General features: G+C 40.1%; 1 protein-coding gene across 3 annotated transcripts in view; it reads left to right on the plus strand.

Annotated features, from left to right (window-relative positions):
* Positions 1–1,667: 1,667 nt before the first annotated feature.
* The window catches only part of phf14 (PHD finger protein 14), a 77,240-nt gene continuing 54,318 nt past the window's right edge, over positions 1,668–24,589 (plus strand). For all 3 annotated transcript variants that reach the window (XM_062409754.1, XM_062409755.1, XM_062409756.1), the window contains exons 1-10: positions 1,668–1,775; positions 3,232–3,342; positions 6,271–7,010; positions 7,735–7,867; positions 12,938–13,097; positions 13,933–14,044; positions 15,477–15,614; positions 16,603–16,749; positions 18,376–18,646; positions 19,992–20,098. In XM_062409754.1, the coding sequence (XP_062265738.1) occupies position 1,775; positions 3,232–3,342; positions 6,271–7,010; positions 7,735–7,867; positions 12,938–13,097; positions 13,933–14,044; positions 15,477–15,614; positions 16,603–16,749; positions 18,376–18,646; positions 19,992–20,098 (1,920 nt within the window). In that variant the 5' untranslated portion in view covers positions 1,668–1,774. The remainder of the gene's footprint in view (positions 1,776–3,231; positions 3,343–6,270; positions 7,011–7,734; positions 7,868–12,937; positions 13,098–13,932; positions 14,045–15,476; positions 15,615–16,602; positions 16,750–18,375; positions 18,647–19,991; positions 20,099–24,589) is intronic.

Genomic DNA, 24,589 nt, shown 5'->3' on the forward strand with positions numbered 1-24,589 from the left:
ACCACATAAAGAGTAAATGAAAAGACAGTGAAGTGGCGCTCAATAAAATGCTCTTTGCTGGTCTATCAATCTTTAACCTATGTTAGTGTTTGTCTTTGTGAAAATATCCAAATTTTGATTCATATTCAAACACAGCTTCAATGCTACAGTCACAGGGTACATGTTTACAAGCATACTGGTTTCTTTATTCTCACGTCAATTGATTCATTCTCAGCAATTGTAACATATTTGGCGCTGATGTGTCAGATAGCATTCTCCACCACCATCAAAAAAAACAAAAAAAACATGAGGGAACATCTGTTGAGAGAATGTTGTTCATCTCCCTCAGTCAAGTGTCTGAAGATGATTTGGGGACTCTGGAGTTATGGTTTGTTTTCTCTGTAATCATATTGAGACATTGTATTTGACTCTAAGGATTCCAATACAAAAAATTAAAGTACATCAGCTCCCCTGGTGGACGAGCTGAACATCAGCTCCATCACCAAAAGAGGACAACAGAGGATGTTCTTCCTGCGGCAGCTGAAGAAATTCAACCTGCCAAAGACTATGATGGTGCACTTCTACACCTGCATCATCGAGTCCATCCTCACCTCCTCCATCACCATCTGGTTCGCTGCTGCCACCGCAAACGACAAAAGGAGGCTGCAGCGTATCATCCGTTCTGCTGAGAAGGTAATCGGCTGCAATCTGCCATCTCTACAGGACCTGTTTGCCTCTAGGTCCCTGAGGCGTGCAGGCAAGATTGTGGCTGATCCTTCCCACCCGGGTCACAAACTCTTTGAGGTTCTTCCCTCGGGCAGGAGGCTGCGGTCCATCAGGACCAGAACCGCCCGCCACAAGACCAGCTTCTTCCCGTCTGCAGTTGGCCTTATCAACAAGGCCCGGGACCCCCACCTGACTTTGTCTTCTATTCCGCCCCCTCACCCCAAGGATGTGTTAAATTAACACATTATATTATATCATATCATATTATATTATACTGCATTCATTGCATATTACAATCGGAAACACTGTTTACTGTTTTGCATTTTGCATTTCACTTTTTACTTCACTTTTTATCTTTTATCTTCTATATATTTTTATTCAGAAATGTTTATGTAAAAATAAATGTTACTTTGTATAAATATCGGAAAAAAGTGAGTAAACAAAAAGTAAACAGTATTAACAGTAGTAGCGTTTTTATGTTATTGTGTTTTTATGTCCTATGTTCATTGTATGCACCAACTACCAGAGCAAATTCCTTGTAGGTGTAAACCTACTTGGCAATAAAATACTTCTGATTCTGATTCTGATTCTGATTAGAGAGACGATTTATAAGCTCTCCTCTGTTATTGGTTGTGAACCGTTATCAGTGAAATCGTTAAGTCACAAGCTTTGAATCACATCACATATATAATATATGTTTATAAATAAAATATATTTTATGTTTCTGAATACACATATGATGAGATGTCTTTCTATACAGATTATACACTGGTTTTGTGTGGTTGCAATAATATATATATATATATATATATATTCAGTCTTACAAGTAAAAACTCTTAATACTAAAATATTAAACAATACATAACATACGTAGTTTAAAGTTATTTCTAGGCCTATATTGCTTGTCTGTTTTTTTTTTATCTGTAATCATCCTGTAGCTTCATCTTTTACTCTCCCCATGGCAACAACATCCAGTCGTGTGTACGTCACTGCCGTGTGTTCCATTGTCCACATAACATGCTGCTAACAGGAGATCTGCCTCGTTCCTTGTAGTAAAAACGAACCACAAAGTGAGTGCTGCTTTCGACGCTGCAATTTTCCTCCTTTGTACGATTGTGTGGATTTAGATTTGTCGTGTGCCGATCAATAACATAAATCCCAGGCTCGAACTGCTGCTAGGTAGCAGCTAGCTAGCTAAGCTAGACCAGCTATGCTTTGTGACTAGCAAGTGGGGTTGCTATTAATGCTAATACTGATGTGGTATACGTGTAGTGTGTGAATCCTACAATTTACTTTGTGCCCTTCATCATAAATACGTGAAACTGCCTCAATGGTGTACATAACAACGTTGTAATTTGAATGCTACAGTTACAGCTAATGCTAGCTACAAGTAGCTAGCTCCCCTGGTTGACGAGGTGAGGTAACAACGCAGCTTGAAGCAGACTGAATAACTGTGTACGCTGTAGCTTTTGCGGTCGACCTAGTCTCCGTGATTAACTTCTGTTTGAAGGAACAGGACATTGCTATCAGCAGTTTATAGTATAGTGTTGTGCAGTTGCTTGATAGCTGCGGATCTACAGTGGTGCGCTCTGTTTGCTAACACTATGCTAACGCTAAATGTAGTGTTCATGTGAGGAGTGTTCATGAATCTCACCAGGCTGTTCGGCGACATCCGATCAAACTTGTTACCTTTTTTATTAAATGAACCATAGTGCTTGAGCCTCACGTTAGCAAGGTTCGTACAAACATCGGTAGCGGGGCTGGTTGTACAGGAAGGAGAGCGATCAACACCCACCACCCATAAAGCACTGATGGAGAAAGAGCTTTAAGGGTCTGACTCAGGACATCGATGCTCAATAATAGAATTAAGAACAGGCAGAACAACTGTAAATGGCAATTAGAAAGACATTCTGACACGAAACACAGTATTCCACAAGCGACAGAGAAGTTTAGTGTTGCTCAGGATGTACCATACCATTGGGGCTACAGTAGATATACAGTGAAGTTTAGGCTGCAGATTCACCCAACTTCGAGAGATGCACGGAGCACAACATGGCTGAAGCTCTCAACATGTGGTATTGTGTGTTGTAACTGCTGTAGTCTAACCAGATGTGAATTTGCTGGCACACACAAACAATACTAATGTCCTACAAATGTTCACTGGAACATATATTCCTTCCCACTAACCCTCCATGTTTATGTTGTATGGTTTGTCATTGCTGGGGCTCTCTTGGCTTATCATTATTTTCATGCCCTCCACTATCAAATACTGATATTATGTCATTCTTGTTTTAATGTCATATAATCATCATTACTAGTATGCCAATTTGACACGTGTGCTTCTGCTCTTCACCTACAAACTGAAGCAAGAGGGTTCAATTTGTGTTTCAATGACAGTCACTACTTAAACCAACAAATATTGTTTAAAAACTGTTATCTGATGCCATAATGTTACACTGGAGGATCTGTGTTATCTACTGACATGCGTTTACTCAGACCTTGTTTTCTGCGATTCTCCTCTGTCAGTGGACCGCAGTTTGAAGCGCCGACAGGTGAAGCCACTCGCTGCCTCCCTCTTAGATGCCTTGGATTATGACAGCTCAGATGACAGTGACTTTGAAGTGGGAGATGCCTCAGGTAAGCATAGACTGTGAAACATCCTGTCGCCTTTTAAGTTGTACAGTATGTAATTTCATATTCGTATGAAACATTGCAATATATAGATATTGTGTACACATAAAAATTTGGTTTCCAAACATTCAGCTTGTGACAATAGTCTGTATCCTGCAACCTAATGTTGCAAGTGATGACAACACATTTTCCCCATGTTACTGGCACTAGTTTTAATGAAGACCACATTTCCCACAATTTTGCCAGTGATTTATTTACTGATCTTTGTCTAATGTAGTTGTCTCTCAAGTCTTTCAAGCACCTCTTGTCCATTACACCATGTTTAGGGCCAGTTTATACTTTTTTTGAGATATATATATATATATATATTAGGGCTGTGAAATGATTACAATGTTTAATCGAATTAATCACAGGTTTCTATGGATTAATCATGACTAATCACATTACCGATTTTCTCTGTATATTTTTGTAAAAACTAAAATTTTACGACAAAAGACGGATATATACATTTAACATGTTTTCTTTTTATATTCATAGATAAACAAAACAATGGTGCTGCAACTGAGCAGTTCTTTAGCAGTTCTCTTTGCTATTCAATATAGAACATTAATATAATCTTCATCCTAAACAGAATTCGGGCTTCTTAGCTATTGTATGGTTGAATACAACTTTTTTCTTTTCTTTTTAAATCAAACAGAAATTATTTGAGCTTCTTAGCCATTCTTTTTATAGGATGGTTGACATTTTGTATATTTTTTGTCAAACAACCATTAACCACACCATAACACAATATAATGCCTCTAAAGGTCCTCTTAGCTAGTCGTTCTTTAGCCAGTTGGTGAGGCAAACTACCTTGTTCACATTCTATGACAGTAAAGCTGACCGCTTCTTTTGCCCAATGTGTCCTGCGAGTGAAGCTGGTTTGGCGCATTCCACTTGAACGCCCCTCGCCAACCAATGCATGCTTCGCGTTGCGGTAAAACTTGAGGCTGGTATTACTACTGTGAAAAGGTAACGTCTTCCCACAAAGTGTACATATCACCTTGGTTTTATTGAATGTTCGATCTTTGTTATTTTGGAACACGATCTTCCCGTCTAGAAGGTTCTCAGGTTCATCAGAATTATCCATGTTGTTTGTTTGTTTGAATGCCAGCTGCTGTGTGTCTGCATTAGAGAGGCAACTAGTGCAAAGTGGGCGGAATTGTGGGTTTATTGGAAGGTCCTTCTGCGCATGCGTTAAATGCATAAAAAAAAAAAAAAACGAATTAACCCCTGTAATTTAATCATAAAGCGTTAACGCGTTATTTTTCACAGCTCTAATAATATATATTTATTTTTGCGTCTGTCGCGCGTTAAAAGCATGTAGACTATGGAGTGTCTCACTGCGTCATTTGCGATAACACATGCACCTCCTCTGGTGAAAATTATGGGAATGAAAGGCTCCCACTTTTGGATTTGTGGTTCGGACAGTCGGCATCCACTAAGACCTTAGCAGCTGACTTAACCCTTATTAACCCTTATTATTAATTGGTTGAAAGCCCTTAACCTACGAGTAGGCATTTGTAGGGCTGCCCCCAAATAAAGATTTTCCGAGTCAGCATCTGAAACCAAAGTATTGGACTGGATTATATTCTTTTAATTAATTTGTCATGTGCTTGTGGTTTATAGGTTCATTTATTCAACTCTTATTTGATTCTTTTTTTAACACTCAGTTCATCTCTGTGCACACAAATATAAGAAATGTGTTTTTCGCTGCCCTGCCAGTGTCAGTTCAGCTCACCTTCACTGCAGCCGCCCCTCACTAAACTCTCATATCAGCCGACATTTGTCTATTGTTTTATTGCATTTTTGCATCAGCTGTGATGTGAAAACAGCACAGTCAGAGAAAGGAGGAGTGTGAGTGCTGTTCTTAGCTCAATCATAAAATCCCAGTGCGCCGTGCAGCATTTGTCCTGCCTGGCTGCTGACCACGCTGTCGGCCCAATGCTCAGTCATTCTGGATGGCAGTAAGGGAGGCCGTACCCGCGTCTGGTACAGAAGTGGTTTTGCTGACTTCATTGAAAGTTAGCAACAGAGTAGAGATGGTTGGAGAGGCCAATGGAACAAACTGCCCTGCCAGTCAGTGTCCAGTGTCATGCTGCCTTCCTTTTCTATCACCTACTTACAGTGGCAAGAAAATGTCAGGGAATCTATTTTTCTGCATTAATTGATGATAAAATGTGCTCTGGTCTGCATCTATGTAGGATGTATTCACACATACAATGTGCTTAAACTGGCAACACACAACATTTCATTATTGAACACACTCACTGACACTGGCCACACTGACATTGTTCTGTAAACAGGTCATTCTTAATGTATCCCTAGTTTTCTCAGCTAACTGATGCCCTTGTACATCAGTTAGCTGAGGTTTGTTTCGTAAATTTAACACCCTGCTGTGGTGTTGCTTCTGCATTGCTCTCGAAAATATGCAGCCAAGAATAGTCTTCTTGACTTTCCTTGTATCATTTCGAGACTTTTCCAATAAAAACTGACACTGTGACCACAGCTCTCTGATAACATTATCAGGATAAATCGAGTGAGCGAGTGCCCGAAGTGTATATCATTATTTGAGACACAAAATATTCATAAAGGATAACCTGAATAGAATTTGGTGGTCAAAGGTCAAGGTCACTGTGATCTCACAAATACATGTTTTCCATGTAAATGCAATATCTCCGGAACGCCTTGAGGAAATTCTTTCACATTTGCCACAAGCATTCACTTGAAGTTGTATTTCATTTTTGTAGACAAAGCTCAAAGGTTAAGGTTGCCCCACAAAGTATGTTAATTGACGGAATGTCTTAAAAAATGTTTCTTAGTAATTATAGTTTTTATTTTGATTCATTTGATAAAAAGTATTAGTTCATTTGTTGTTGTTTGGTGTTCTGACAGGATCAGACGGCACAGGCAATGGCAGTGATGAAGAAGGGTCTAAAGCGAGTGCTGCAGGTACAGGAAGCGAATCGGACAATACTGCCTCTGCAGACGATGGTATAGACAAGGAGGAGGCCAAAGACCTGGCTGCTGATGAAAATTTAACAGGAGAAGAAGAGAAGACCAAACAGCACCCTTCGTCAGACAGCCCAACCAAAGACACACATATTGTCACCCCGCCTAAAGGCAGACGCAAGAGCAGGAAAACATCAGAGCCTGAGACGGAGACGGAGCCCGAGCCCACTCCAGCTTCTGATACCGCTTCTGCTTCTGGCTCTGGCAGTGTGAACACTGATGAGAGTCAGGCAGAGCCCAAGAAATGGAATTTCCGCAGGAACCGTCCCTTGCTGGACTTCACCACAATGGAAGAGCTAAACGAGATGGACGACTATGACAGTGAGGATGATAATGACTGGAGACCCACAGCAGGGAAGAAAAAAGGCAAAGCAGCCACCCAGAAAGGGGGCACTGATGAAGAGGGGGTTGGCAGCGCAAGTGACGATGACGACGACGATGATGATAATGATGATGACGATGACGACGATGACGACGATGACAAGGAAGAGGGTGATGACAACAACAACAGTAGCAGTGATACTGATAAAGAAGTTAAGAAGCCCATGAAGAAGGCGAAGAACACCAGTACCTTCGATGAAGAGCTTACGAATGACAGCATGTCCCAGGGAAAGGGCAATGAGGTAAAACTCCAGTCTCACAAAGGCTCAGTAATGGAATGATAGATGTTTGGTCGAGCGTAGAGAGAATTAACTCCAAAGCAGATTTAAGGCTGCACTATTCCCTTTTTTCACACAGTGGGACATATTGACTGTGCAATATGGCAGATATCACTTGTGGAGACAAACACAGAGAAACACATTTTTGAGCCTGTTTTAGGTCATCGTTTAGATTTTCATAGGCTGCAAGCTCCCTCTCATCAGCCTTGTTGCCAGCAGATATAAAACAGTGCTTTCATAAACAAACTGTCCTCTACCTGCCGAGCAACAAAGAGCAGATAGACACATTTAGCAATATATATTTTTCTTTGGAAGTGCAGGACACCAAACCAGTTCCAATAAAAGTTGTTCAGAGGCTGGGAAATTGTTTCCTGCCACAGTACTAGAGCAGCAAACAAAACACTTGTCAGACATGTGAGAAGATTGAGAAGTTAAAAGTATCCTAGAAAGATTTACATAGAAACGGCCATTTTACCAGAAAACATGGAACTGCAGCAGTGTCACAAAATCACATCTGAATGATAAAAATAAAGAGCTGAAATTTGCATTGAAACCATGGTGAGACTCTCAGGTAAATACAGATACTGTATTTACCTGAGAATTATAACTGACCTTTTAAAATTAATAATTATGTCAAGCAACTGCATCTTTTATTTCTTACATGTGTCGTTCATTTTGGATTCCCCAGGATGCCTTGCTGGACCGGTCCCAGACCTGGAGCACTCAGCACATCCTCATCTGTTGTGTCTGTCTGGGGGACAACAGCGAGGACGCAGACGAGATCATTCAGTGTGACAACTGTGGGGTCACTGTGCACGAAGGTATGCTACATATTTGGTTCACTGCATCGGTGTGTTGACATCCATAGAGTGCGCCTAAAACCATAAATATATGTCAGGCAACAACAGTCTGGTTAAAGATACCAGGTTCCTTAAACTAGATAAGCTACTAAAAGTGAACTCTGTGAGTACATTAATAATTCAGAGACTTGTATCTGGAGTTGGCTTGTTAGGCAGTATATATTCCCAGGCTGTCTATCAGCACTATGAAATTACCAGATAAATGTAATTTATTACTTCATCAACTTTGACTGTATTGGGACTACATGTGTCACATATAGGGCCTTGCTTAGCCAACGTCGGTCACACCACTGTCCAATACTCGAACACAAGCAAATGCATACTTCCGTTTTTTTTGATTTTCCAATTCATTCAAAGAGACAGTAATACACATTTTACTCTCAAGATATCACTTTTTATGATTTGATTGTTTATAAATCTAAAAATTAAATATTATAAAATAAAAAATATATTTTATAGGCATTATGTCTATAAGAGGCCAACGAATTTGATAGTCAAACGAATTTGCCATTTTCTGACCTTTTTTGAAGGTTCAGAAGGCTATTCACTCACTTTTTCAAAGTCAATTATTTTTTAATGAAAAAATGGTGATACAATCAAATTTGGAATAATCATTGACAGCCCTACTTCATCCTTATTTCCTCCAATACACCCCTTTGTTTATTAAAGGGACAATTCATTTGCCACAAAAAACAACCAATCAAACAGCAACAAAAATAAATCTAAGTTATTACCACTTTTGTAGTGGTATACATGTAGATGGTTATGATTCAGTATATTCAGGTTTTGAGACTTAAGTCCTGACTGCAGAGTGAGAAGCCTCCAGTCACATCCAGCTGCCTTCTTGACTCTCATTTACATGCTATTCAGCAGCTGTGTAAGCAGTTCAGAGATCTCAGACAAAAGAAACAAAAACTATGGCAAGAATTTCCCTGACTGTAGAAACTAACTTGTATTAGTGCATACTTGGCTTCTGACTCACACATGTATTTCTCTCTGTTCTCGTATCTTGTAGTTTTAAGTATTGCACTGTGATCTAAGGTGTTGCTAGCAGTAATGAATTTAGGCCATTCTATGCTTTTATTTTGAGGAGAGCTGAGCTGGAAGTTTGCCACCCTGAGATCGAGCTATTTGATTATGAAGAACTGCTACTGAGGCAGGGTCGTTTCACCTTGGCAGTGGAAGTGTGTTCTTTTCTAAAGTAACATTAATTGTTGATGTGGGCATGTTTTATAAGAAATTTATTTTAGTTTAGAATTTCTTGTGCAGGAACTCCTACCCCATGAACTGAATAAAAAATGCTTAGGTAAACGGAGTAAAAGGGGGTCTGCTTACATTTGGCATACTAGTTAGTGTAGTTAGAGGTTTATCGCACTCAATGAATATAGAGTGAATAAATCATAGTTTCCCCTACTTTCTCCATGTAATTATAAATTGGGTAAAATAATTATGAATTGGGTATCCTTGTACCATACTGTATTACCCTGCTGCATGTCCTCCCTGCTCAGCCCTGCTAACCTGCGCTCACTTTACCCGTCAACAATAAACACCATCACTAATCAGAAGTTATTAGGATCAAAACAGCATTGAGGTTTACTCTGTTTCACGAGAAGAGATGTGCACAGCCAGGACATAAGGGTTAAAGTGACTGGAACAATCCAGATTCATGATCCGACACTGTCAAAATAAATTATTGTTTTGTTTGTGCGAAGAGGGGCAGAGACAAGCAGAGATGCACCTCTGCTAAAAATGTGAACTAGGTCTATCAGACACAGTTGCTTGTATAAAATGAGGTCAAGAAGGACTTTGAAGTAGGGAAGAGGGCTGAGCTGTCTGTATATCGAGTCAGTCTTGACCCTCGACTCCACTGCTTCACTTTGTTCTTGTGTTCACACCAGTTTCCTTACACATCACTCTTTCTCAGAAGAGAAGAGTGACTGACATGAAAGGTAGGCACTCAGGACCTGGGTGAGAGATCAAAAGATGGAATGAGCAGGTGTCCACAAAGCCAGCATGTACATGGAGCACATGGAGAAGTTCAGTTCTTACTGACCTTTCTAACAATAATCAAATGCTTGCCAATACAGATACAATACTAGTGCACAAGGTCTTCATTTGTCTGTGACTCTAAATGCCAAAGAAGGCTCTTTTTGCTCAAATATTAAATAGAATGTAAATCCAGGTTGCTAATTTTGTCACTTATAGGACAACAGTTTTTGTTTATCAGTAATTGGTTACTATATACAATGTAAATGTTAATATCCAACCACTGATTTTCTTTTCTGATATGAAAATTAGGCTGACTTTTATACCCAAACATGAGTAAAACATTATCAAATGCGCCTTAAATGTATTTAGTTCTCTTAACGTTATCAACTTAATATTTATTATTACTTATTACTCATATAGATCCAAACCTTTTATTTTTACTATTCATAATATTATAAAAGAGCCCTACCTTTTTGTTATGTGTCATTGCTTCATAGTAGTGCTTTTGGGCCTCATCTTGGAAGCCTAGTTGGAAATTATTATCTTGAACAGTATTATTCTTATCCTCTGTGGTGGGAAGAAGGCAAAGATCTCAGTACATAAGAATCATTTAAAGTACAGCATTTATTTAAAAAATGTCAAAAGTTCATATTTACAGAGATACTATTGATATTGTACAGGTACACCCTTGTTTGGGCATTTCCCCTATTTTCCATAGATCTGAGTATTACATTTTGTATAAATCATTAAAATGTAGTTATACGACACAAACTGGCTTGTCAAGGTATTGTGTCCACACAAGCAGCTTGAGTTCTCCTTGTCATAGATTCTCCCAAGTTTGTTATTCCCTCATTTTGTTTGGCATTTTCATGTGGAAGAGCGTGATGTCAAATATGGGTGTTCAATTGGATGGAGATCTGATAACTGAAAGCCTCAGCACGATTATATAATTTTCTCTCTCAGCTAACTCTGAATGGCTCTTGAGTCTGTATTGAACCATCTGCATTTATTTTTGTCTTTTTACTCATTTATTCCTACAATGTATGCTTGCTCATAACATGGACATCCCCCTCATTACATTTATTTAATGACTTTATGCAAACATGCTTTTATATTTCTACTTCTGAATGCATCCACACCTGCTTTGTTGACGGCAAGCACAAATTTTCTTGTACTAAATCTCAATGCGGTTAAAAGTACTTCTCCTGGTCTGGTTGACTGTACCTTACCCCTTCTTTTTTCTGCCAAGCTCGTCATTTCTGACAAGGATAATCTTTCCTTGAGGGATTATAAAGCTATCCTGTAGTCATCACTTTTTGTCAGCTTAGCTCATATTAGCCAGCAACCCATGGCTTAACGGTCTGAGCTTTGTATCTCAGTTCAAAAGGAACATCGAAGATTTGTGCCACGGTTCAGCCCTAAGACGGTTAAGCCAGTATGGTGGTCATTCATAACCCCCAGTTCCAAGTCCAATCAGTGAAGACGAAGCATCCAACTGTTGCCAAAGGTATTTTAGTCATACCTGTTTACTATATTGGACCAGCACCCTGCTCTTGCCACACACTGTGGAGGAAATTGATGAAGAAGTAGGCAGTAATTACACCCACATCTTGGGTAATTCGATTCTAAGTAGGTCTTCTGTTTTGAAGGTCAAGATGGAATCCAGCTGTGACATAATTTGCACTGTGGAGTAATCAGCTTGATTGGTTAATCTCTTTAAGTTGACCTTAAGGAACGGACCAAAAACCTGGGAAAAAAAACAAAAATACCCCCAGTCCCAAAGAGGTCAAAATTAGTGATTCACCAGGACACACAGCAAGAGGTCTCTCAATCAGAAAAGGACATGAACCCCCAAACAAAGTTAGAGCGAAATAAATAAATCCGTCTGCCCCAGTGTTTGCTTTCGATTGGCTGCCCAGCTCCCCAGTGTGGCATATAGTGACAAGCATGCTGAACACTGAGCATTTGATTTGTGAGTCTTTCCTATTTCTTAAAAAGTCTGAAGGCTGGATGACTGAATTAGGAGTTAGAATGTTATCTCCCCTATGGAGGCAGAGTACAGATTGCTGCCCTCATTGGTAGGGAAGAGCACATTTGTCTGGTGTAATAGCTGCCATAGAAGCCACATCAGCCTTGTAATTGTTAAGGCAGCCTCAGAAAATTAAGAGGACAACATTGAAATGCTTTCACTTTGCTTCTTCTTGCTTCTCTAAGGTTACATTTTTTATTAAATTTATAATTTGTGGTGCTGCAGTGTCACAGGAGATGGACAGCTCTGGACAGAAAGCTGTTGGATCTTTTTCCAATTGAGAGAGAGAGAGACATACTTCCCTAAGAATAAAAAAAGCCCTGCTTTTGGTTATATGTTCTGTGGAGTACAGTAAACTATATAAAAGGGTGCAAATTTGTGACAATTTAATGCACATTATTAAGCAATACCAGTATTTAACTAAAGTGATTGGTCCTTAAATTGTAGCAGCTTCAAGACCAGCTCTAAAAACGCTAAACCAGAACAAAAATCAATTTGCACTGCAAAGACAGTCTAATGTAGGTACATTTTATTGAAAAGCTGAAGGGAGAGAGAAAGAGTAACATAGGGGGCAAGAGTGCTGCACATGGCTAGGGTAAAATACAAACATGTTTCATGTTATTTTGATAAATGTAAAAATAAAGTATGTTCGATTGTCAGTCAATCTCTATGGCTTGGCTGGCCCGCAAATTATATGAAAATGAACTTTACTCTAAATATAATATCATAAGCTTGGCTGGTACCCCTCTACTCTTAATAGAGACTATAACATTTTTATGACAATGTATTATTGTCATGGTTTTGTGCTTTCAAATGTGCTTATCTGTCCAATGAAACACTTAACTCACTGGCCAATGTTTCTTTTGCTTCTTGAGTGGTAGTGACAAATTGTGATGTTCACGTTACTGCTCTATATGAGAAGCGGTCAAATGGAAAATATTATGACTGATGTAACCTTTAATGAACAATTTAATTGACTTTGCCATACCGGCAAACCCTTTCTGTGTTTCCAGGGTGCTATGGTGTTGATGGCGAAAGTGACTCGATCATGAGCTCAGCCTCTGAGAATTCGACCGAGCCTTGGTTCTGTGACGCCTGTAAAAACGGAGTGTCTCCGAGCTGTGAGCTGTGCCCCAACCAGGATGGCATCTTCAAAGAGACGGATGCTGGGAGGTGGGATACAGCAACACACTGACCCGGTGGTCAGTTGCCAATTACGAGGCCAACTAGTTGAACGCGTTCAGAAACAAATATCACCTAATGACCTTCACTGGTCAAAATGCTGCAGGCAGCCAAAGGCTATCTAAATTGTATATATATATTCAGTGCATTGGAGAAAAGTGAGTTAGAGAGAGAAAGAACTGGTAGAGGAATGAGAAAAGGGGATGGAGGGAAGAGAAGAGATAGAGGAATAAAAGGAGTGAGAGAAAAGAGTGTGTTATGTGAAGCGTGGAGACTTCAGCCACGTTATCGCTGATAGTGCTCCTCAGCCAGGCTGCAGCCGAATTTACTACTTCACTAGAGCATGAAAAACACAGCAAATTAAACTGTGAAGCGGTTGCTTGCCAGAGATGGATATCTTTATATTGGACTTCGGATTCTCTTCCCTAAAGTCCGCATTTGAAATTGTGTCACAGCAAACTGTAGTCAAGAGTCTGGGGCTACATAAATCTATGAATCCATTTCTTTTTGAAGTGGCTGGGAAAGTCATTGCAGCCAATTTCATGATATTAAGTTTTTTTGTTTGCATTGATCCCTACATTGAATGCAAAAGTATCCATCATCATAGATTTTGATCATTTTAAATGACATTTATTGAAGTCAGCATGCAGTATTTGATTTATTTTAAATGACACCTTTTATGACTATATTTATTTATCTTTATCCTTAAAATAGCATTGAGGGACGGTCCTCATTTACTGTGTTTTTGAGTAGAAAAATTACTTAAAAGATCAGAAGACCAAACCTGTTTATCAGTCAATTTGATTGTCTTTATCTTCGTTTTCAGATGGGTGCATGTCGTTTGTGCACTTTATGTTCCTGGAGTAGCATTTGGAGACATTGATAAACTACGACCAGTGACGCTCACAGAAATGAATTATTCAAAATACGGGGCCAAGGCAAGTACTCTTTTTACATACTGATGCAGCTTATTGATGCATAGCTTCTGTTAAGTTTTACTAACAACTTTAACATACTGCAGGTCCCAGTTTCAGATGTCCTTTTGGATTACTTTATCCTGACTTATATCCTAATGCACTCACCAAGCAATTTATCGGGAACACAACTCTAGTATTAGACAAAGCCTCCCTTTACCCTCAACTACACTTGCTGCCAATCATCTCTTCTACCACATCCTAAAGTGTTCATGAAAGAGGGACTTTTGCTTTGTGACATGGAACATTAGGCTTTAAATTAGCCATAAAAATAGCCATTAGAAGATGGTAAACTGTGGCCATGAAGGAATGAACATGATCAGCAACAATACCCAGATAGGCTGTGACATTCAAACCATTAAAGATTGGTATTAAAGTGTGCCCAAAAGGCTGCAGAAATGGTTTAGTGCTCCCCTTATCAATAACATTTCCAGTAGATGATTGTGAGATGTGGATCAAACAAAGAGGAATATTTGTTAATCAGATCAACCAATACACTGTGCCTGGATGTAGGCAATCCCCATTAAGGCATCCGAAGTTTAAACTGACCATACACAACAGGATCATCAACTTTCAGGGCCTCCCCTCAACGTTTTCCTAATCTGGGTTTGAATTGGATAAGCAGTGTGCTTACCTTTCTGAGCCTCCAACTGCAGCAAAAGCAACTAATTTAGCTGCTAAACAACAAAAGAATTGAGAAAAATACAGCAAGAATATGGGCATATGCAAACATTATATACCAAACACAATGTACATTAGTAAGCGTACCACATGGCAAAACCAACAACTGATTTTCCTACAAACGTCTAATCAAATGTAATAGACCAAATCTATCAGCCTTGTGGTCGTTTTTTTTGGCACTGAAAAAAAAGTTTTAAGAGGCGACATGCAAACAAGCAAATGCACAAATTCCCGAGGAGACATTTGTCCAGGGGGGGCAACATTCACTTATTCTTCAGCCACAAACAGATCAGTACAGGCAGCAGCCATCACAAGGTAGCAGCAAGGTAATGTTAGTTGAAGAGAGAAGTCTGTTTGCATATGGTGGAAAAGCAGGTAAAATTATGAACGGCAGTCTACAGTTACATAGTTAAATTGTGGCATGCATGACAATGGTGCTGAAAGTGTGTTTGGACATTTTGAATGTCAATTAAACAGACTTTTTCCAGACACTAGTTTCAAGGAAGGACAGCATTTTTTTATATAATCCACCCAGATTTCATACTCGCATGGTGTTTAGTGACTGTTCATATAATGCATTATTTTGGAGGATGCATGAACTCAATGGCATATATTAGGATAAAAATGCAATCCGTGTGACAATGGGAGAAATGTTAAATGTTTGAATGTCGCAGATGGCACTTGAATTCTCTAAGTAGAACTATGTTGCCTGTAGGAATGCAGTTTCTGTGAGGATGCCCGTTTTGCCAGGACTGGTGTGTGCATCAGCTGTGATGCAGGGATGTGTCGCTCCTACTTCCATGTGACCTGTGCACAGAGGGAGGGGCTCCTGTCTGAGGCTGCAGCAGAGGAGGTAAGCGGAGCAACCTGGATATTCAATACATGATAGCCTATCACTTTGTGAGGTGTTAAAGAGTTTCAATGTTGTTGGTCAGCTGTCTGAAGGACACACTTAAGTGAAGCATCTCCTCTCTGTGTTCTCTTAACGTATACTATTTCAGGTGCAGTACCACTCAAATAGTCCTTTTTTAGCTAAACTTTAGTCACACCTACATAACAATCTCATCTTTGTTAGATTTACACATAGGATGAGAATCACAAGATATGTTCTACCTGAATATAATTAGTCTACCGCTAACAGACACTTTGGACATTCTGATTTATCTGTAAGTAACTCATCATTTGGGGTATTTGGTTTGTCAGAGTTAACAGAAACGTTTTAAGTTCCAGCAGCTCTGATGAAAAACGTACACGATAATGTGATCATGCTCATTTTGTCTGTCAGGTCACTGCTGCCTCAGTCCTCAGAAACCTGTTAGCTACAGGCAGGGTGATTAAAACATTGACCAGGGTGTACTATATGACACCTTGCAGGGATTCTTGATGCAGAACATCACAGGAAATACATGTGATGTATAGTTTTCTGAGGACGGAACTTGATCTGGTGGACTTGAGTTTGAGTTTTCACTAACTGCTAACAAGCTAATCTCAACATTAATCGTAACATTTCAGCAACTATGATACCTCACCAAGTTAGCCGATATGCTGCTGTTTTTCTTTTTTCAGAATAGCCAATTGCTTGCTTGAACTTTTAATTAGTGGACACAAGGTTCAGGTTATCAACAAGTCAAACTGTTGAATCCATCCTCTGCAGTCCATCTTAAATGCTTCCAGTAAGCCAACAGCTTTAACAACTATTTCTGCATATGTTCTTGTGTCACAGTGAGAAATGGAGGCAGCTTGGATGTGAAAGTCTGATGTAATAAAAGCCGTCCCTGTTTTCTTAATTAATTAGTCTTTCAGTTTTATTACGTTAATGTATATAATTTCTTCTTCCTCAGGATATTGCAGACCCATTTTTTGCGTACTGCAAACAGCATGCAGACCGCTTTGACAGGAAGTGGAAAAGGAAGAATTATCTGGCCTTGCAATCCTACTGTAAGGTCTCTCTGCAGGAGAGAGAAAGACAGCTTACTCCTGAAGCTCAGGTAAGGTTCATTCACTCATATCGGCTGCAACAGCCAAAGCCCACAACAACTTTTCAGATGTGCATACGTGTTTGTGCCTCAAGCCATTTGCCCAAAGCTTGGCCTTTTTGCTACTGGATAAGCGTTCAGTGGAGGAGTGGAGATTAGAACCAGGTTTGGTTTGCAATTTATGTTTCATCATAAGTCCATTAAATATTTATGTAGAACTGTTATACATGCTAGAAATTGTGACAATCAAATTGTATAATGATTCTGAGGGGCGAGGGTGTAAAACATCACTATTTCATTACAAATCAATATATACTAACAGGGGAATAGTCATTTTTGGAAAAGCAAGAGAGAAAAATAAAAAATCCTAAGTATGATTTTTATTTCTTGGAAACAAGTCTCCTTAATTGTCTTGGTTATTGATAATGAAATTTAGATTGTATGAAATCACAAGAAAATGCAAATATATTTGATTTTAGAAGTTTGGTTTAATGTATGGGTCTGAAAAATCACAGTTTTCGAGGGTTCTGCAGCCTTAAACACTTGCCCCCTCCCTCAAAACAAGAATCGGCTAAACCTAATCCAACACGAGAACACACAAAAACAGAGGGGAAGGGCTAAGGGGTAGGGAGAAGGGGTAGTGTTGAAATGTGATTTGGCCTAAAGGCCAATGTATGCTTCTCCGTTTTGACGGACACGGACAGATAGGACCGCCAACGTGGAACGCCCTCTCCGGGCCTCTCCGCGGAGAGCTTTTCGTGCAGCTCTCATTTTTCTAACTACACGTCGAAATGGCGGAGAGCCCAGGGATAGCCCTTGGCTGTGATTGGTCCGCTAATGCCAGCATTTCGGGACCTCAAACTTCCTGTTCCATTCCTTACATCACAATAAACCTAAATCACAACTACGACTCTATGATTAATGTGACAAGTGTGTTAAGCCAGCGGCGTTGTCCGGCTGATGGTGGCTGGTTAGAGCACTTACGGCATGTGTGTACGGTCACATACGGTTATAACAAACTTTCATAACGGGGCTAGCCACCATGCTAACTGCAGTGGGAACAGCGTTAAAACCCGCTGACTTTAATCCCACGGCTGTCATGACACTGTTTCTCAAACACCGTCAGACTAGAAGCAAACACTTGGTAGTAGTTAGTATCGGGTGTCCCTGCTGACTGTGTGTGGATCCGTGTAGCTTCAAGCTGTTGCAGCTGTTGAATTAGCAACGCAGCTGTTGAATTAGCAACGCAGTTTGGAAACAAGACCGGGGAACCGCTGCGTTAAGACACGATAACACAAGCATTTTGACCCGCTGGGTGTCACTTTATTCAGCAAAAACTGTCGCGTCATCAACATCCTTTTTCTGTTAGTTGCCATCGTTCACTGTGTGTGAGGAGCCGGGAGGACGTAAATAAACCAGCGTGGACTTCTTCTATATACCTCATGAGGTAGGCTTCTCTAAGCTCGACTTCAGTTGCGCCATCTACTGTTCTGGCGGTGAATTGTTTTCACAACAAAAAGGCTCGTAGAACTATAAATCAAAAAGGGTCCGTCCGATCCGTCTGTCCGTCAGTCCGCAACGGACTCGGAGAAGCATACTGAGGCCTTTAGTCTATGTAATTGTCTGTCACACCTGCAGGCTCGAATCACCACCCGCCTGCAGCAGTACAGGGCAAAAGCAGAGTTGTCCAGGAACACTCGGCCTCAGGCGTGGGTGCCCCGGGAAAAGCTGCCACGCCCTCTCACTTCAAGTGCCTCAGCCATCAGGAAGCTGATGAGGAAGGCAGAGCTGATGGGCATCAGCACCGACATATTCCCAGTGGACACGTCTGACACCAGTGCCAGCATGGACGGACGCAGGAAACACAAGCAGCCTGCCCTCACAGCAGACTTTGTCAATTACTACCTTGGTAAGGACTCATTCATTTGACGGTGGTCTTTTGTCAGTTATTCTAGCATAACGTTGGATAGAGATGTCGCTAAATTACTGCTTCCAGACATGCACTGAACTCAGCAGTGCATGTGTGAACGCAAATGTCCGAGTGAGACGTGTTGCAGTCTCTGCAGACTTTCTCCGCCTGGCCTCCAGGTATAATGTCCGAAGCAACCCAGGATAGGACACTGGCGTCAATAGACTTTGCGGTGTTATGAGCTTACACCGTTGACTGTGAATATCACATGATCTTCTAGGTTAAAACGTCACTTCATGCCTCGTTCTGCTGTACCTGGCTGCTCCTAATGCGGAGGATTTTTTGCTATTGTCAAAGCGTTGAGGCAGACAACCTCCCACTGTGTTGTGCATTTAAAGGCCAATTCTGTATAAACTCTGTAGCCGATTCTCCAGATTTTACCCTCTGCTCTCCACTTTTTAAAGTCTTGTTTACAGTGAATTAAAATCCTAATCGATGCTGTAGATATCTACAACCAGAAAAGCGCATAAAGAACATGGCATGGAAATTGAAAAAGCTTGGATCGGTAAAAATGATTTCTTATCAAGGAAAACTGAACACACTGTTGCTGCCTTGTTCATACGTGAAAGTCATAGTGCTTATAATGGTCAGACCCTATATTCCAGACATTATCTGGAGTTCATGTCTGAAAACAGCTATAAAAAATCCACTGACAACCAAACACAATCTTCTACAGTTTTGATTACTGAGGATCATCCTGCTCTTTGAGTGGACGGATATTCCCCTTTTCTGACAATGGATGTTAATTCTGGCTTTGGGTTGGTATAGGGTGTAATTAAAAACACATTACCAGGCTCCTACATTTTTGAAAATACCCCACCTTGCCTAATACAAAGGGTAAATAAAAAATAATTAAATCTGATGCATGTTTTTTTCCTCTTTTCCATCGCCCTTCATGGTAATTCTGAGCTGCTTCAAGAAGAGCACTGAGCTTAAAACATGATTCTTATGTCACTAAACCATCCTTACCTAATTCTTTTTTTAATATGAAGGTAAACTTTCTGATTTTGAGATCCAAAGAGCAGGAGTAATCTTTGACGTTGTGATTGCAATTTTAAGAAAGCTAAACACATTTATCTAATACTCTATAATGTTAATAGGTTATTCATAATTTTCTCCCCCAAAAGTGATTATTTTGCCAAATGTGGAGCAGACGCCATGACAGTAACCTTGAGAGCAAACTCTGCAGCAGAGCGCCTATCTGCCATCAGTACACTCTCTCATGTGCTCTTTCTTGGCTATAGATTGCGATCTTGCTATTGATTTTTGTCCCATTGATATTCAGAGCGGAACATGCGAATGATCCAGATCCAGGACAACATCTCTGAACAGAAGAACTTAAAAGACAAGCTGGAGAGCGAGCAAGAAAAACTGCATGTGGAGTACAACAAGGTGAGCAGCAGAATCCATCCTCGCCCAGTTCATTGTTCAAATGTTTGAAAACAAATTGCTCATCTGAAAATTGAAATGGACATTGATTGTGTTATTACCATTATTAAAGTAGATAATAATTATTACACTCATAATTAAACAAATAGCTATATAAACCAAGAGTAAACGAGGACACCTGTGGCGTTATTCATTATTATTTATTATTAAATTATGCTACAGCCACCTGTGTCATACAGTAATTAAAATGCAGATGAAGTGACATATTGATTCATTATGTGGTTCATTATGGCTTATTCATTTCATTTAACTACTTTAATATGGTAATTTTGATATTATTTATTCAAAATCTAATCAGAGCAATTATACAAAACAATTCAGAAGACAATGTTATTCTAATAACCATGCCTATGCCAGCAGCTCTACAACGCAAGGCTCAAGAGTGCTCTGAACCAAAAGTCACTATGCCTGCATGCTTTGTCTACTATGTTCGCCATCTTAGTTTAGCCTATTGGCATTTTAATGTTTGATGAGTAGGACTAAACACAAGTTCAGTCTGTGCTGGACGTATTTAGGATCATGCACCAATATGCAGGAAATTCTGACCTGATGATGGTGCAAGATAACAATTCAGAGAATCAGAATTCATCTTGAGGGGATCATAGGTGATTGTACCCAGTTTCGTGCTTATTTATCTAGAAGTCAGAAGATCACATAGTCATAAGGGTTTCTACCACTAGACTGCTTGATATACAATATGATTACTCAGATACTCAACCATAACTGACAATAATCCATCAATTAATTGACCTTCCATTATGCTACAAACTGTTGCTTCTAATCAATGGTGCAATTACCCTTATCTTTCTGATGTTCTCCTTTACACATGGCATCTGTTGCATCCTCTGACCCTTATCCCTTAACCCTCAATAACAGTAAGGGAAAACTACCAAGAGACTTCAGAGAGAGCTGAGAGTTAGGGATCTCTCTCTATCAGGACAGAAAGAAGTGCAATAGCTAAACACATCAACATGATTACAATATTTACAACATTCATGAGAAAAGAGGTTTATCAGTGTTAAAAGTATTAATATTAAAGAAAGGGTCTGAGAGAAATTAATAATAATCCATCATAGGATACCATCACAGACCACCATCTCGATCCACAATGTGGCCTCAGCCACGGTCCTAGTTCTGCAATGATAAAGTACTAAACGACTCTGGGGAGAAGTCAAGTCAATAACAATTATTGATGAGATGTTAATGTTATTAAGGAGGAGGAAAGATAATTTGAATGCGTCATATGTCTCCCGACAAAATTCAAGACTATAGCATCTTAACTAAGAGCAGATCCAAGACAGACCTGAACCAACTCTAATAATAAGCTTTATCAAAAAGTAAGGTTTTAAGCCTACTCCGAAGCGTACAGAAGGTTTCTGTCTCCCGAACTGAAACTGGGAGAGGTTTCCACATGAGAAGAGCTTGTAGCTGAAAGCTTTGGCTCCTACATGACTTATTGAGACTAAAGGGACGACAAGTAAGCCTTAATTGTGGGAGCACAGCGCTCTATTGGTGTTCTTTAAAAGATCAAGGCAATCGATTTTTAAGTCAAAGCTAAATCAATATGTTATTTCGTGAGGTGTTTTAATGGACAATGTTCAGCTCAGCTTTTTAGAACTGCTTCACCATTTTATTATGGCCTCACTCAGATACATGATAACACCCCTATAAACCCCTGTCTCTCCTCAAACATGACCTCTGTGGAGAGGCAGCCGCTCCATCTGTCAACATGAGTAAGGGAATACGACAGCAGAGTAAAAGTCACAAGAGCTAATGTTGCGTTCAGTCTTCTGCCGTGCTTGTTAAGAGTTATTAATGGAGTCTGTGTTGCTAATTGCACTGCTTGAGTTGGTTTTACATGGCTTTGGCCTTGGAGAAAATGCCAGTGATGAAATTTCATTACAAGTGTAGCTTTAACTGATATATAGTCATGGAGCCCAGTACAAGGTTTACTCATGACACAAGGCCCTACTCCTGCACATCATATGTAATGTTGACATTAAACAGTTACACTGACTGCAACATTGGTTCAAAGGTTCACCTGCTCCACTGTATAACATTTATATGACTAATAAGGTTTTATAATCACTTATGTTTATACCCAGCTGTGACCCTTCCCATTACTGCTGTACCCGGTCGACATTGAGCCAATTTAATTTTAAGCCAGGGGGGGACAGCATTTTTATATATTTTACACAAATCCAGGAGGGTTAATATTTATGTTGCTCCCCTGCCTGGAAGGTTAACTATAGATCTATTCAATCAATCAATCAATCAAATTTTATTTGTATAGCCCATATTCACAAATCATAATTCGTCTCATAGGGCTTTAACATTGGTGTGACATCCCCTGTCCTTAACCCTCAGCAAGAGTAAGGAAAAACTGCTAAAAACCCTTTCAACAGGGAAAAAATACGCAGAAACCTCAGAGAGAGCCACATGTGAGGGATCCCTCTCTCAGGACGGACAGAAGTGCAATAGATGTCAGGTGTTGGAAAACATCATCAAGATAAAAGTTTTTAGCAGCATTGATGAGGGTAAACATTTTGAAGGATAACTTCAATACTATATGTCAAGCAGTCCTGCTGCAATCATAGTCTATGGTCAGCAGCCAGCAAGAAAATGATCTGCCATCCAGATCGGATGCCACTATAGTCCACAGTCATTGTCCACTGCCGCTAATTAGGATCCATCATCAGCCGCCGCCTCGGTTGTGGTCAACCACTACTCTATGATGCCAACGCAACACAGGATCCGCCATTACCACTACGATCAGCACGCACGATATAGAATCCGCCATACTGGATCCACCATTGCGACCTCTGATGCGTGATCCACAAATCGTAATCCATGGTGCGGCCACAGCGTACCCTGATCTGCGGGCGATAAAGCAAAGGGACTCGGGGGAAGGGGTCAAGTCAGTAACATGTACAAGCTCTGTGTGTCATGTGTCATAAATTCCGTTTGCGTCTAAGCGTCATCAGGGTTTTTTGCCTTGCCAGGCCGAACCTTTTTAAACTAAACGCTTCCTATTTTAGAACATATGACAAGTAACGTTCTGCCGCACTAATTAGCTCTAACTATAAGCTTTATCAAAAAGGAAGGTTTTGAGCCTACTCCTAAACGAACAGATGGTGTCTGCTTCCCGAACTGAAAGTGGTAGATTATTCCACAGCAGAGGGGCTTGATGGTATCGTATATTTGATGCAGCCGAGAGGTCAATGATGTTGTAGAAGCTGTTGATGATGAAGGAAGGATTCCGAGGACCCAGTAGTTTCAGTGTAACAAAGTTTATTACAAGAAATTAAAGGTCAGGACAAAGGACATCCCCAAATAGGTAAAGTAAATAAGACAAACACCTGGTGGACACTCTGAGAATGTCTGAGTGTCCAGAGGGCAAGCCTCATAAATGTAAACCTGTCTTTGTGTTTTTAAGCATATATCAACATGTTTTACTCTAACGAATACACGACAATGGCTAAAAGCTCGGGCACCTACTCTACTTTTAGAGACTTTAGGGACGACAAGTAAGCCTGAATTCTGGGAGAGGAGTGTTCTAGTGGGTTGATAAGGTACTAACAGCTCTTTAAGGTAAAATGGCGCCATATTATTAAGAGCCTTGAAGGTGAGGAGGAGAATTTTAATTCTATTCTAGATTTAACAGAGAGCCAGTGTTGCAATGTTAATACTGGGGCGACTGTGGCTGAGGGGTAGAGTGGTCATCCTCCAACCTGAAGATCGGCGGTTCGATCCCCAGTCTGAACCATCTGCATGCCGAAGTGTCCTTGGGCAAGATGCTGAACCCCGAATGGCCCCCCATAGAATAACGAAAGTGCTGCAAGTAGATGCATTGTATGAATGTGTGTGTGAATGGGTGAATGTGAAACTGTAATGTAAAAGCGCTTTGAGTGGTCATCGAGACTAGAACAGGGCTATATAAATACAAATCAATTTACCATTTACTGGAGATGTGCTCTCTTTTCTTGGTTCTCGTCAGGACACGTGCTGCGGCTTTTTGGACAAGCTGTAGAGTCTTTAACGACTTACTGCTGGAGCCTGATAATAATTAATTACAATAGTCCAGTCTCGATGTAACAAAGGCATGGACTAGTTTTTCTGCATCTTTTTGCAAAAGGACATGTCTAATTTTTGAAATATTACGTAAGTGGAAAAAGGCTCTCCTAGAAATTTGTTTTAGGTGTGAATTAAAGGACAAATCAGGATCAAAGATAACTCCCAAGTTCCTGACTGTTTCATTGGAAGCAAGGGAATTGTCGTCTAGCGCAGCTATATCATGAGATAATGTATCTCTAAGGTGTTTAGGGCCAAGTATAATAACCTCTGTTTTATCTGAGTTTTATAAAAGAAAATTGCGGGTCATCCAAGTTTTTATGTCCTTGAGACTTGCTCGAAGTTTAGTTAATTGATTACTTT

This window comes from Platichthys flesus, chromosome 17, assembly GCF_949316205.1.
Source record: "Platichthys flesus chromosome 17, fPlaFle2.1, whole genome shotgun sequence".
NCBI lineage: Eukaryota > Metazoa > Chordata > Actinopteri > Pleuronectiformes > Pleuronectidae > Platichthys > Platichthys flesus.